Source organism: Ornithorhynchus anatinus, chromosome 4 (genome assembly GCF_004115215.2).
Source record: "Ornithorhynchus anatinus isolate Pmale09 chromosome 4, mOrnAna1.pri.v4, whole genome shotgun sequence".
In the NCBI taxonomy this organism is placed as follows: domain Eukaryota; kingdom Metazoa; phylum Chordata; class Mammalia; order Monotremata; family Ornithorhynchidae; genus Ornithorhynchus; species Ornithorhynchus anatinus.
The window spans coordinates 24,366,514-24,380,153 of record NC_041731.1 but is presented as its reverse complement, the minus strand read 5'-3'; the positions used below and the strand labels follow the sequence as shown (position 1 = coordinate 24,380,153).

Here is a 13,640-nt window from a genome sequence, read left to right as displayed (position 1 = left end):
TGTCAGGCACTTGGCCTAGTGGCTAGAGCACGGACCTCGGAGTCAGAAGGACCTGGGTTCTAATTCCGACTCTGCCACTTGTCTGCTGTGTGACCTTGGGCAAGTGACTTAACTTCTCTCTGCCTCAGTTACCTCATTTGTAAAATGGAGATTGAGACTGTGAGCCCTACGTGGGACAGGGTCTGTCTATCCCGATTATCTTGTATCCACCCCAGCACTTAGTACAGTGCCTGGCACATAGTAAGTGCTTAACAAATATCACGTTATTGCTATTACTAAGGGCTTAAGTGAGACATAAAGAAATGAAGTGACTTATTTTGCTTATTACGTGGCAGGCACTGGATTAAGTGCTGGGGTAGATACAAGCTCATCAGGTTGAACACAGTCCATGTCCCATATGGGGCTCCCAATCTTAATCCCCATTTTCCAGATGAAGGAACTGAGGCACAGAGAAGTGTTTTTTTTGGTATTTGTTAAGCACTTATTAGGTGCCAAGCACTATACTGAATGCTAGGCAGATACAGGGTGGAAAACTGTCCATGTTCCACATGGGCCCTCACAATCTTAATCCCCATTTTACAGGTGAGGTAACTGAGGCCCAGAAAAATGAAATTACTTGCCCAAGATCACCCAGCAGACAAGTGGCAGAGCTGGGATTAGAATTCAGGTCTTTCTGCCTCTGAGCCCCGGGCTCTTTCCACTACACCATGCTGCTTCTCTACTGGTAAAAACTTCCCTCTTCATCATGGCTCATTGTGGCGGTGAGGCTGCTGATGTGGAAAACACAGGGTGCTCTCCTTTCTCGGCTGACCGCTCTTATCACCACGTCCTAATGTTACAGGTTGCTTTGAAACAGGACAGACAAGTGACCAAAGAGAAGTGGCAGAGCAAATCAAGGTGAACCAGGAGAGGCCATCAGAGGGAAAGGGGTCTTAATATTACAAGATGAAAAGCCCCTCCCCAAGGAAGGAGTAACAAGGCTTAGTGGAAAGAGCACTGGCCTGGGTGTCAAAAGGACCACGGTTCTAATCCTGCTCTGGCCACTTGTCTGCCATGTGAACTTGGGCAACTTTCTTCCTTCCTCTGTGCCTCAGTTCCCTTGCATATAAAACGGAGATTAACATGGTGATTCCTGTGTGGGACAGAGACTGTGTCTAACCTGATTATCTTGTATCTTCCAAGTGCTTAGTACAGTACCTGTCCCAGAGTAAGCAGTTAACAAATACCATTAAAAAAAGTGCAAATGGGAAATTTCGGAGCATAAAAAAATCACTTTTTGGGGCCTGACAAAGCTAAGAAATTAAAAAAAAAGACTCAAATATATGAGAAGCCAGGAGCCAGCTACACAACCCGTGGGGATCTCTTGATGGCGGGTGAGGAAGGAATAGATGCCAGGGCAAGGAGAGTATGGACAAAGGATGACATGCCCCCCAATGCCCCCCGCCCCCGCTCCCCACCTCCCCTACCTCTGGCCCAGGAAACGGTACTCTTGGTTCAGGATGCTGCCAGCTGCAGGCTCACACAAGGTCAAGCCCCTTGATTGGTCATATTTGTTGAGTACCTCCTAAAGACAGAGGACTGTACTTCAGTTTTTTGGTGGCATCGGGACCGGGTCTGGCAGTGCACATGGGAACGTGGACCCACTGACATGTCAAATTCCGCCCAACCCCTCAGTCCAATGCATCTCCCCCACAACATACATCACACGCCCACCCACCCCCACCCCCGACTTCCTCCAGCCTTCCCCACTGTCCTCTCAGTGGTCTCCCTGGGTCCCAGAGCACCCCACAGTGAACTTTCTCCTCTGAACCCAGCTCAGGGAGGGACCACCTGACACCCCCCACCCCCGGCAGGCTTGGACCTCACACACCGTGGCCTCCAGCCTCCAGCCAGTCACTGGAAGCTCATTAAGGGCAGGGAACTTGTCCACTAATTCGACTGCACTGGATGCTCCCAAGCACTTAGTATAGTGCTGCACTTGGTGAGCGCTCAATAAATACCACTCATTGATTGGCGCCCTCCCCTTTTCTCCCTCTGCCCCAATCTCAAGAGAGCCACTATCACGACCCAGCTAGGCTCCTTTAGTCCTGCTCTGCCTGCCTACATCCTGTCTCCCTGCAGAGGCGGTAAGGGTTGTCGGGGTAGGGGTGGGCGGGGGGGAAGAAGGAAGAGCATATGTGTTCAGGCACATGTGCCTCTCTGGGGGGTCTGTGTGATTGTGATTGTGGGTGTGGCCCCTCCATATGTGAACAATGTCCACTGCCAGGCATACCCACCAACTCAGTGTGCATGGGTCCCTGTGTGTTCTTGAATATCGAAACACAGTGCACATGTACTACAGTCGCAATGAGTGCCTTCACGTAGACACATTCTTGTGCCCAGGAGAGCTCATAGAAAAGAAACTCTGAGACCAATTGGCCAATCTGAGAAACACACATCATTTATTCATTAGTGTCATGGGGGCTGTTTGGAGCGACTGTTGGTGCTCCCGAAGGCAGGATTGGTGGGGGCGGGGGGCAGCCGCTAGCCCCGTGGGGGGGGGGGGGGGCAGGGCGGGAGTGAGAAGGGATGAATTCCACAGGTTCTGAGCTGGTCCTAAGCCATCCTAGAGCTGAGGGCCTCCTTTTGTGTGTGTGTGGGGGGGGGGGTGTCAGTGGGGCGAGGCCACCCTTCCCGACATTGCAGCTGTAGCCTCCTAACCCCACCCCTAGGGAGCCTCAGGAGGTGGGAGGTCCCCAAGAATCAGAGCAAAGATCGTCCTTGACTTTGGCCTGGGGCAGAGAGGGAGTTGGGAGCAGGGAGGAGACTAGGGGGCCTAGCTGGGGGCAAGAGGTAGGTTTGGGGGAGACACGTCTAGCCAGAAGCTGGGGTGGCCCTGAGATGGAAGCAGGGAAACTCCTCCTCGGAAGGCAGTAGGGGCCTCCATCCGGCCGCCTCTCGGATCCAAGCGTAAGGTGCCCCCTGACCCCGGACCCTCTGGCTCCACCACCACCACCACCACTACGGGGAACCAGGTTAGGCCCCCTAACTGGCTGGGCAGGCCCTCTCCCTCAGGTAGAGTCGCTCCGTGCTCCCCCCGGACCCCATCCCCCCACTGCAAACCCACGTCCCTGGAGAAGCTTTGAAAGAGCCGGTAACGAGGGCCAGGGAGGGCTGGGGGCTGGCAGAGGGAGGGACGGGGAAAAGGACACAGGCCGGACCAGGATGCACTGGACAGGGGTGGGGAGAGCAGCTGCGGGGAGGGCAGCATGGGCCTGGCAGAACTTTGGCTTCATGTCCAGAGAGCCCTGGGGCGGGGGTGAACCGTGGACGGAGCCACGGTGGAGAGCAGGGGCCCCCTCCCCTTCCCGGAATCAGCACAATGGTCACTACCACGTCCCCGGGGTGGCAGGAAGGGGGACGGAATAGAGGGGAGTGCCCGGGGAAGGGTGCTGTCCCTATCCGTTGGGGCCCCGGCTCATTTTTTGGCCTTGAAGGTGCCCAGGATCTTGGGCATGAACTTGCCCACTTTTTTGTCCTTGACATCGGCTTCGTCCTCCCCGTCACCGGGCCCCGCCTGCTCCTCCTTCTTGCAGAACACCTCAAAGCGGCTGTAGACGCGCTTCTCCTTGCGCATGCTTTCCATCTTACGCAACAGCGTGTCGCGGTCCTCCAGGCTGGCCGGCAGCGTCCGGCTGAAGCGGCTCGGGGCCCCGAAGCTGTCCGAGCGGAAGATGGCCGAGCACTTGTCTTTGTCCGACATGCCCTGGGCCCGTCCCGCGTCTAGGCCGCCGGGGGTCAGGGCAGACAGCTCGGGGCTGCTGGCCGAGGCGGAAGCGGGGGCCAGCCGGGCCAGCTCGGGCCGGTTCTTCTGGCCGTGGGCAGAGATCTGCTCGAGGATGACCTTGGTGTCGTCCCGCAGGTTGCTGCTGTACAGGGCGTTGGCGGGCCGGGCCTGGGCGGCCAGGTGGGCCTTGCCAGGGGCCCGGTCCTCGTCGCCCCCCTCCAGGCTGTCCCCGCGGGATGGCTTCCTCGCCCCCGGACCCTCGGGCCGCCCATTCTCCTGGGGCCCCTGGGAGCCGGGCTCAGGCTCCGCCTGCCGCTCTGACTTAGGGGTGAGCAGCTGCTTCAGCCGCAGCGACCCCCTCCGCAAGAACTCCCTGGGGCTCTGCACCGGGCTCCCCTCTTCGGGCCTGGGGGAGCCGCGGCCCTCAGGGCTGGGCATCCGGGCCCCGCCCTCCAGCCCGGGGGAGCAGGGCCGGGGGCGGCCAGGCGGCTCCCCCGAGAAGGTGGGGCTGCCCCGGCGCTCAGGCGGAGGCAGGGGCAGGGGCGGGCGGGGTCTGTGGTCCCCGCTGAGGAAGTGCGAGGCCGCTCCCGCGTCACCCCCTCCCCTGGCGGCGCTCGCCGGGCTGTCCTTGCTGAAGGAGTCGAGAAGCTGGGTGGCGGTCAGCGTAGCGGTTCCCTGAGCCTGGGCTTGGCCCTGAGCCTGGGCCCGTTCCACCTCCTCATGCAGCTTGTAGGCGAAGGAGTCACGCAGCTCCAGCAGCCGGCTCTCCAGGCTCTGGCACTCCGTGGCCTCCACGCTCTTCTTCTGCCCGTCAGCCTGCGTCCTCTCCTCCAGCCTCAGCCGAGACGTGGCCTGGCCGTGGACGACGGCAGCCCCGCCCCCAGCCCCACGGCTGGTGCTCTTGTACTTCTCCAGCAGCTCGGCCACCTTGGAGGAGGTGGCCGTGCGCACGGCCTCCCCGTCGCCTACTGTCTCGCTGACCGTCTGCTCCTTCTGGACCAGCTGGACCTTCTCGGCTCCCCCAGCTCCAGCCCCCGGCCCCTCCAGGTTGGACGAGCTGAAGATGAGCGAGGAGCGTAGACGGGAGCTCCTCTGGACCACCGGGTTCGGGCGGGAGCGGAACGAGTCCTGCTTGGCCAGGTTGCCCTCCGGCCCCTCGGCTCCAGGGGGCTTGGGCCCGAAGGGGCCCGGGGCCCGGAGGGATGGGAGAAGCTCTCCGGGGGGCCCCCCCAGCACGTCGTCGTACCCCTCCGACTCCATGGGCTCCGGGAGCCCCTCGCCCCCCGAGTCCGACTGACAGCCACTCAAATAGGAGTTGATGCGCCAGCTACGCAGCCCAGCCCGGTTCTCCAGGCTCCTCCGGTCTGGTTCCGGCTCTGGCTCAGGCTCCTGGAAGAACAGCTGCTGCTCCGGGCCTGGCCTCGGCGTCGGCGACTTCTGGCACAGGAACTTCTGGCCCAGGTTCGGCCGCCGGGGGGGGCCCGCGGCCAGCGGCCCGGCCCCTTGGCCGCTGGCCCGGTCAGAGCCCCGTCGCACTTCCCGGGATGAGCTGGATGGCACGAATTCGAGGCGCTGCAGGGGTGGCGAGCCGTCCCGCCCGAAGCCTGCCTCCAGAGCCGCAGGCCGCAGCCCGTCCCCAAAGTCCTCCGGGTCGCCGAACCCCGGCCGCCCAGCCCGGATCTTCTCGAAGAGCCCGTGTGGCCGACTCGGGCCCGCCGGTGGCTCAAACTGGTACTGGTAGAAGTGATCCTTCTGGAAGTGGCTGGTCTGGAAGCGGAAGTCATCGGCGCCTGCCCCGTGGTTGAGGAACAACTGGCGGGAGAACTGCTTGGTCGACGCGAAGTTCTCCACCGTCCCCTCGGCGAAGCTGTGCCGCTTGAAAGCGTCGAGCTCCAGCTGCTTGGCCCGCAGGAAGGCACGGCCGGGGTCCCCAGCGTGCCCGGCCTCCAGCTCCGTCTGCTTCCGGGAGAACAGGCGCAGGCCCTGGCCCTCCCCCATGGGCCGCCCCAGTTCGTCCCGGTGGAAGGGCGAGAGGAAGTGGCGGTCGTGGTCGACACGATCCATGAAGGGCGGGAAGCCCAGCCCCTCTTCGCGGGGCGGGAACAGCAGGTGAGGTCGTTTGGGGTAGAAGCCTCCCGTGCCTCCCAGGGGACCCATCAGGGGACCCATCAGGGGGCCCGCTCCACCGTAGGGCGCCAGGGCGTAGGCTGTGTCCGACCTGAGCAGCACCCCGGCCGCAGGCACAAGTGGCTCCGACTGGGCGAAGAGGATGCGGAACTCCTCATCGAAGCTGGACACCAGCTCTCCTTGGAAGATGTGCGCGATGCTGCGGTGGATCTTCTCAAAGGACCACATGAAGCTGGCGGGGGGCGGGGAGTAGGGAGGAGAGAACAGGACATGGAGAGACCGGTCACCCTCCAGGGCAGGGGGCAGGGTGGCCAGGCTGACCTCTGCCCCCTCGGGCCCGGGGACAGGGTGGAAGGACTCACAGGGTCAGGGAAGACAGAGAGTGGGGCCGGGGCTGGGACCTGGAGGGGACGGGGGCGGGTAGGGGAGGAGGGAGGGTGGGCCGGGATGGGGCAGAGGGAGGGTGGGTCGGGTGGGTGGCTTACCTGTAGCTGCCGCTCAGCACCATCATGCAGTCCACCAGCAGGAACTTCTCCTTCACATGGCCCTTGAAGGACTTGCCCGTACGGCAGTAGTAGGTGGGCCCGGCCACCGTGCGGACCCGGAGGAACTGGGGTGGACAAGGATCAGAAGTCACTCTGCTGAGCAGAAAGAGTGGCCTGCCACCGGAGGGGTGGGTGCAGGGGGGTCCTGCTGGGGGAAGGTGGCTCGGTGCCCATTCCGCACCCCCCGGGCCAGCTCAGCTCATGCGGCCTCTTCTCCCAGTCCCCAGCCCCCAGCCCCCGGCCCGCTTACGTCCACGTAGTTGAGGTTGACGCGGCACTTTTCGGCAGTGTCCAGGAACTCCTGGGCATTCATCTCGTCCAGCAGGATGTAGACCGGCACCCGGCGGGAGGCGGCATCCAGCACCTCGCTCAGTAGGTCCACATCCGTGAACACGTCCATCACAATGGCCACCACCTAGGGGAAAGGGGCAGGAGGGTCACGCAGAGGCCTCCCTACGCTGGCCACCCCAAATCGTCTTTCCCGTCCCCCGTCCACCACCTCACGGCCACCCCTCCCCTACCTGCTGGGCCGACCGGATCATCCTCCGGGCCTGCTCTTTGATGCTGGGGTTGTCCGGCGGGGGCGGCTGCACCAACGTGGTGACCTCCGTGCCCTGGAAGCCGTAGGTCATGGGCCAGCCCAGGTCGAGCTCGGGCACGGCCAGGTCAGAGTTCATGGGCCAGTAGGTGCCCGAGGAGCCGTCCATATCCACGTCGACGGGCGGGGGCCGTGCGGCGTCGGGAGGGCTGGGCTCGCGGTTGGCGTACTGTGGCTGCTTCAGGTGCCGGGTGATGTGTTCCATCTCGGAGTTGCTCAGGAAGCCCGGCACCCCCTCCTCCGCCAGGAAGCGACGATAGGCTTCGGCCCCACCCTCGGCCAGGGCGTCCAGCGCCAGGCGGTAGTATTCCTTGTAGTGGGGCGGCAGGTAGTCGGGGTGCAGCGGGTTGTCTCCCTGGGAGGAACTCTGGGAGCGGCGGGCCATGGTGACGTGGCCTGGGGACTAGACAGGGGGGCACAGTGTGGCTACGGTGCCCAGCGCCAGCCAGGGCTGCTCCGAGCCCCGGCAGGTTCAACCGCTCGAAAACGCCCGCGTAGCCCGGGGACATCGGACCCTGATCGGTTCCCGTTCCGGGGACTGGACGTTTCCACCCCAGGCTTTGTACGGCCAGACCCCCAGGCCCCACGCACCCAGATCCTGTCTCTTCTCCCCAGGTCCCACGTGGACCACCCTCCCCACAGATCCCTCATGTCTGGGGATCCCAACCCCCCACGTCCTCAGTCCTAGCAAGCTTGGACCAGGAACCGCTCCCCAGGCACAACTGGGCTCAGACTTCTGGGCTCCACCCACCTGGGCCCCCAGACTCCATCCACCCTCAGTCCTTGCCCATCAGGGCCACCAGACCCCACCCACCAGGCCCCCCACCCCAGCCTCACCCAATGGGGTCTAGACCCCCCATACATCCATATCCCCAGATCCGGCCCAGTCTCCAGACCTCACTCAGACCTGGACCACTCCACTCCGCCCCTCCCACCCAGAGTCCCAGACCCTGCAAAATTAGACCAGGGCCCCCAGGGACAGCTTGCCGCTGCCAGATGCCCAATCCCTGCTCACCTAAACCAGAACCCCCAGACCCAGCACACCTGAACCGGGGCCCCCTGACAGATGCTCAATCCCTCCTCATACCAACGACTCCCTCATTTCAAAACCTTATTGAAGGCACATCTCCTCCAAGAGGCCTTCCCTAAGCCCTCCATTTCTCTATTCCCACTCTCTTCTGTGTCACCCTGACTTGCTCCCTTTATTCATCCCCCCCTTCCCAGCCCCACAGCACTTACATCCGTATCTGTAAGTACTTATTTCTATTGATGTCTGTCTCCCCTTCGAGACTCTAAACTCGTTGTGGGCAGTGAATGTGTCTGGTATTGTTATATCATCCTCTCCCAAGCACTTAGTTCACCACTCCACACACAGCATGCGCTCAATAAATACAAACGAACGAATGAATGAATACTCACCCAATCTAGGACACCTATACCCAGCACGTCTGAGCCAGGTCCCCCATGCCAGATGCCCAATCTCTGCCCACCCAAACCTGGATGCCCAGACCCAGCACGCCTGAACACGGACCTCCATGCCAGATGCCCAATTCCTGCTCATCCAAACTAGGATGCCCAGACCCAGCACCCATGGACCAGGGCCCCAGGCCACCCCAGCCCCCTATGGCATAAGGGCACAGGCCCGGAGAACCCCAGCCACCCTCACACCCCTATCACCTAGATGGGGTGACGACTACCCCCTTCTAGACTGTGAGCTTGTGGCTTAATGGAACCAGCGTGGGCTTGGGAGTCAGAGGTCATGGGTTCCAATCCCAACTCTGCCACTTAGCTGTGTGATTTTGGGGAAGTCACTTCACTTCTCTGTGCCTCAGTTACCTCATCTGTAAAATGGGGATTAGGACTGTGAGCCCCACGTGGGACAACCTGATTACTTTGTACCTACCCCAGCGCTTAGAACAGTGCTTGGCACATAGTAAGCGCTTAACAAATACCATCATTATTATTCTAATAACGTGAGCCCGTTGTTGGGTAGAGATCGTGTCTATTTGTTGCTGAATTGTACTTTCCAAGTGCTCAGTACAGTGCTCTGCACACAGCAAGCGCTCACTAAATACCACGGATGAATTCCTATTGTCGAATTCTACTTTCCAAGCGCTGAGTCCAGTGCTCCGCACACAGTAAGCGCTCAATAATACGAATGAATGAACGAATGTGAATGAGGAGTGTCGCCGGGTAGGTCCTGACTGGGACAAGCCCAGGGCCCGCCCCCTCCCCGCTCCCTCTCCCCCCGCGGCTGGGGGGGGGGCGGGGCCGCAGTGGGCCGAGGGGGCGGGGCCTGGGGCGCCGCCGCAGGTCACGTTCACCTGGGGGGGCCCGGCCTCGGGGACTCGCCAAAAGCGGGAGCGGATTCCCAGCGCGGAGCACAGCCTGGGAGCCCAGGAGAGGACTGCCTTTCAGAGTCCCCCTCACATACACACCCCCGCCACGGCGGACCCCGCCCCGGGGGCAGGGATATTTCGATTACAGTGTACCCTCCCAAGCGCTTGGCACAGTGCTCTGCACAGAGTAAGCGCTCAATAAGTACGCTTGAATGAATGAATGAATGAATGAATGAATGAGAAATAAGTTCGTGCAAGGTGGAGGTCCGCGGGAAGTTAAAGAGAGGGCACCCAGCCCAGAGTAACTGCCGCCGGGCCCACCCCCGACAGGCCCGCCCGGGAGAGAGCCTGCCTCCTCCGGCCAGCCTTCCCTCCCTCCCTCCCTCCTTCCCTCCCTCCGACCCTGGCTGGCTGCCCTCGAAGCGGACAGGGCGCTAACGCAGCACACAGAACGCAGGCGCTCCCTGGGAAAACACTCACGCACACATGCAAACCAGCCCTGCCCCCAGGGAAAGCTGCTCAAGACACTCTCTTTCTCCTCCCATTCCCAACCCGCTCCCCTTCACCCCAACCTCTGCCTTCTCTGTCTCTCCTACTTTTCTTTTTTCTTACTATTATTAGGGTACTTGTTCAGCACGTACCACGTGCCAGGCCCTGGGGTATGCGGTGGGACAGATAGGAGTTTCTCAGGTTGGACACAGTACCTATCCCACAAGGGGCTCACGGAGGAGGAAACCGAGGCACAGGAGTGATGAGACTTACGCTTAGTACAGTTCTTTGCACAGAGTAAGCGCTTAATAAATGCCAGTGAATGAATGAAGGCTGCTGCCCTACCTCCTTCCCAAGCCCTCCCCTCAGATCCTCTATCTCCACCCCCAGGAGTGGGCCCCCTCCCACCACCCATCCGTTAGCCCTGCTCCCACAGCCTCCTTAGGAAGGGCTTAGCTGGCAGGGCTCAGCTACATGGGGGCCCTCAGACCTCCCACTATCTGTCCTGAGTTTGAGGCACGGGGGAGGGATCCCCCCACCCAATCTCGCTCCTTGTCATGTACACACCCTAGGGGTCAGCCGCCATCCAATCCATGGTATTTGAGCGCTTACTGTGCAGATATATTCCCTGCTCATACCGGGTTTAAAGTCTAGGAGAGACTGACCTATCCACTATCTCCACCAGGGAGGGAACCCCTGAAGTTTGACCTCCGGGTGTGGTCCAGTTTACTGCTTCCTGCAGGTAAACTGACCCACACGGAGAGGAGCACAACTTCCCAAGTACTTCCTACCCTGTCCCCTTCCCATTCCCACCCCTGGCAGGGGAGGAGGAGACAGGTGGGAACAGGGATGGATAGGTCCGTAGTCCAGGACCTTATCAAATATGGGAACCCATCTGCTCCCTAAATCTTCCCCCAATCTGAAATGGATTATAGGGCCTGCTCTGCTCCCTCCCCGCCCCCCACCGCCCGGCCAAACCCGGATTTAAAATTCCTCAAGGACAGGGCAGGGTGTCTTTTACCACCAAGGATTTGGCACAGTGTGCCACACACACACACACACACAATAAGTGAGCAATAAACACCACTACTGGTATGACAAGAGGATCACTTTCTGAGCCCCATCAGGTGACCTAAAGCCCCTTGGCTCCTGTTACGTGGCCTCATGGCATCCGACTTCTGACCCCGCAACCCTTCGGCCAGCCCTTTCTCCTGGGGACATCCCCCTCCATTGAAAAAGCAAAACCTCCGGGAAGCAAAGATAGGGAACGGCCCCCCACCCCGTTGCCACTGTCCACGTCCACACTTCCACTTTCCCTGACGCTGCCCGTCTGGCACCGAGGAGGGGGCAGGCAGGGCAGGAGAAGAATTAGGAGTCAGGGAATGGAGTAGCAGAGGGCAGGGCAGTGGTGATCTCTGGCCTTTCTGAGCCGAGAAATCTTATCATCCCAAGCTGCTCCTTGCATGCCCCCTACCACACACACACACACACACACACACACACACACACACACTCTCTCTCTCTCTCGCCCCCCCCCCCCCCCCCCCGATTTCCGGGATCACTGCTCTAGACTGCCTACACTGTAAACTCCTTGCGGGCCGGGAACGTGTCTGCTTATGGTTATACTGTACTTTCCCGAAAGTTGGGTACAGTGCTCCGCTCACAGAGAGTGCTCAGTAAATACGAATGACTGCAGCTCCCACGCCCTGTGTCCTCAGTCCAGCTGAGGTCCTGGGGCCAGGCTGGGCTTGGCGGGGGGTCCCCACGGTTTAGGGATTCAGGCCTTCGGCCCTCGCCCTGTCCCGGCCCACCTTTACCCCGGAGCTACAGACGCAGCCAAACCGTGGAGCCCCTCTCCCGGGCCTGCGAGCAGAGCCGAGCTGAGCCGAGGCGGCCGACCGGCGTCGGGGTTGGGCCCGGGCCTGGGGCACTGCCAGGAGAGGAGCTGGCCTGGGTGGAGGCGGCAACTAGGCCCGGGATAACTGGACGGGCTGCCTTGCCCTCCCCCACCTGAGGAAACATGGGCTTCCCCAGCAAGGCCTACCGGGGCGGAGGGGAGGGAGGGGGCTCGCAGCGGCGGAATCAGCGCCCCCCGCCCCGTCGTTCCCCCCTCTTTCCCGGCCGGGGCCCTGGGCCCTTGGCCCTCGCCCCAAGGGCCGACGGCGCGGGTGCACGGAGGCTCCCGGGCAGGGACCCGGAGGAGGCCCCGCTCCCCGGCCGGTCCCCGCCGGCCCCCGCATCACCCCCCGGCCCCGGGACGGACGGGGCGGCCGAAGCCCGGGGGCCCCCCACGTTGGACCATTCGACCGCCGGCCGGTTCGCCCGGCCTCCCACGCTGCCTTGGCCCCGGCCGGCCCCTCCGGCCGGCCTCCGGACCTCCCGCCCGGACGTTGAGGGTCCTGGGCCGGCCGGCCTTCGTGGGGCGGCGGAGGGAGGCCGGGACGGGCCCCGGGCCGCCTCTGTCCGTCCGTCCGCTGGCCTTCCGCCCGGCCCCAGGGTCCCCCTTACCGTGCCGGGGAGGCCCGCGGAGTCCCGGGGAGGGTCCCGGGGGAGGGTCCCGGGGGAGGGGTCCCGGGGGCTCCGCTGTGTCCCTGGGCGCGGCCGGGCCGCTGCCTGCCTCCCTCCTCTTCCTCCTCCTCCTGCTGCTGCGCCTGGTCCTGCTCCTCCCTCCGCCGGAGCCCTGATTCACGGCCGCACCTGGGCAGGCCCCACCCCGGGGAGGTGAGTAACCGAGGCCCCGCAGCGGCGGGGGAGGGGACGCAGGGGAGGGGAGCCAGGCAGGGAGGACGGGGCCGGACCCCACCGGACCGGACCGAGGGGACGGACGGACGGACCGACCAACCACGGCCGGAAAGCCCGGACACTTTTCCTCGGGCTCCCACCGGGCCCGGGGGCAGGGGGGTGCCCCTGGCCTCACCCCTGACCCAGACGCCCCTCTCCCCGCAGAGAGGACGGCGTCCACCCGCCCTCTTCTCCCGCCCCTGGGGACCCAGGCTCCTGACCCCTGACCCCCGACCCCAGCGGGGGCACTGGGAGTTGTCACCGAGGCGGGGGCAAGGGAGCTGGGCGGGATGAACTCTGGCCCGGCCTGGCCTGGCCTGGCCCTGACTGCCGGGGCCTGCCGGGGAGGAGAAGGCCGGCCAGGAGGCAGAGTGTCTGTCTCCGTCTGTCGGTCTGTGGGTGCCGGGTGTGACTCTGTCTCCCCGTCCTGTGGCCTGTGAGAATGTGCGTGTGCCGTAGTGGGAGATTGTTGTATGTGGGAATGTGTGTGTGCGGTGGAGGGGAAGTGTTGTAATGTGGGAATGTGTGTGTGCGGCGGGGGGGATTGTTGCATGTGGGAATGTGGGGGCGGGGGGGAAGGGACGGGACGGGGGAGTTGTGGCACGTGGGAATGTGTTCGTGCGTTCAGGGCTGTGTGCGGGGGGAGTGAGATGGGACTGAGGGTCTGGCGGGGGTTGGGCGGGGGGGGGGGGTGTCTTTGCAGGTAGGACGGGGTGGGGGAGGGAGCTCTGGAAGTGTCCGCGGATCATGGGACCGGCGTCACCGCTGCCCTCCCCGGCCTGGCCGCGGCCGGGGAGAGTGTGGTTGGGGGGGGGGGGTGTCGACGTTGGGGCAGGGAGACTCCCCCACCCCTTCCTTTTCCCTCCTTTCTCTCCCGTTCATTCGTTCATTCAATCGTACTTACTGAGCGCTCACTGATTGCCGAGCACCGTACTCAGCGCTTGGGAGAGTTCAATATAACAGTAAACGGCCACATTCCTGCCCACAACGAAGTT

At 62.6% G+C, this 13,640-nt stretch overlaps 1 protein-coding gene across 2 annotated transcripts; it reads right to left on the bottom strand.

Annotated features, from left to right (window-relative positions):
* Positions 1-2,546: 2,546 nt before the first annotated feature.
* Positions 2,547-13,588, bottom strand: FAM83H (family with sequence similarity 83 member H). Of its 2 annotated transcripts, none has more exons than XM_029063463.1 (5): positions 13,550-13,588; positions 6,960-7,439; positions 6,689-6,853; positions 6,379-6,503; positions 2,547-6,125 (listed from the first exon to the last, which is right to left on the bottom strand). In XM_029063463.1, exons 2-5 carry the CDS (start codon positions 7,419-7,421, stop codon positions 3,458-3,460), a joined length of 3,420 nt encoding a protein of 1,139 aa, XP_028919296.1. In that variant the 5' UTR covers positions 7,422-7,439; positions 13,550-13,588; the 3' UTR covers positions 2,547-3,457. The 2 variants fall into 2 exon arrangements, with proteins under 2 accessions (XP_028919296.1, XP_028919295.1); XM_029063462.1 differs by lacking the exon at positions 13,550-13,588 and adding an exon at positions 12,373-12,607.
* Positions 13,589-13,640: the final 52 nt, after the last annotated feature.

What these genes read in the sequence shown, in the direction of transcription:
- FAM83H (XM_029063463.1), bottom strand. Translation starts at nt 7,421, where the DNA reads ATGGCCCGCCGCTCCCAGAGTTCCTCCCAGGGAGACAACCCGCTGCAC. An exon ending in TCAACCTCAACTACGTGGAC is followed by an intron (nt 6,504 to 6,688) that starts GTAAGCGGGCCG and finishes TGTCCACCCCAG; the next exon opens with TTCCTCCGGGTCCGCACGGT. An exon ending in GTGCTGAGCGGCAGCTACAG is followed by an intron (nt 6,126 to 6,378) that starts GTAAGCCACCCA and finishes GCCCCCCGCCAG; the next exon opens with CTTCATGTGGTCCTTTGAGA.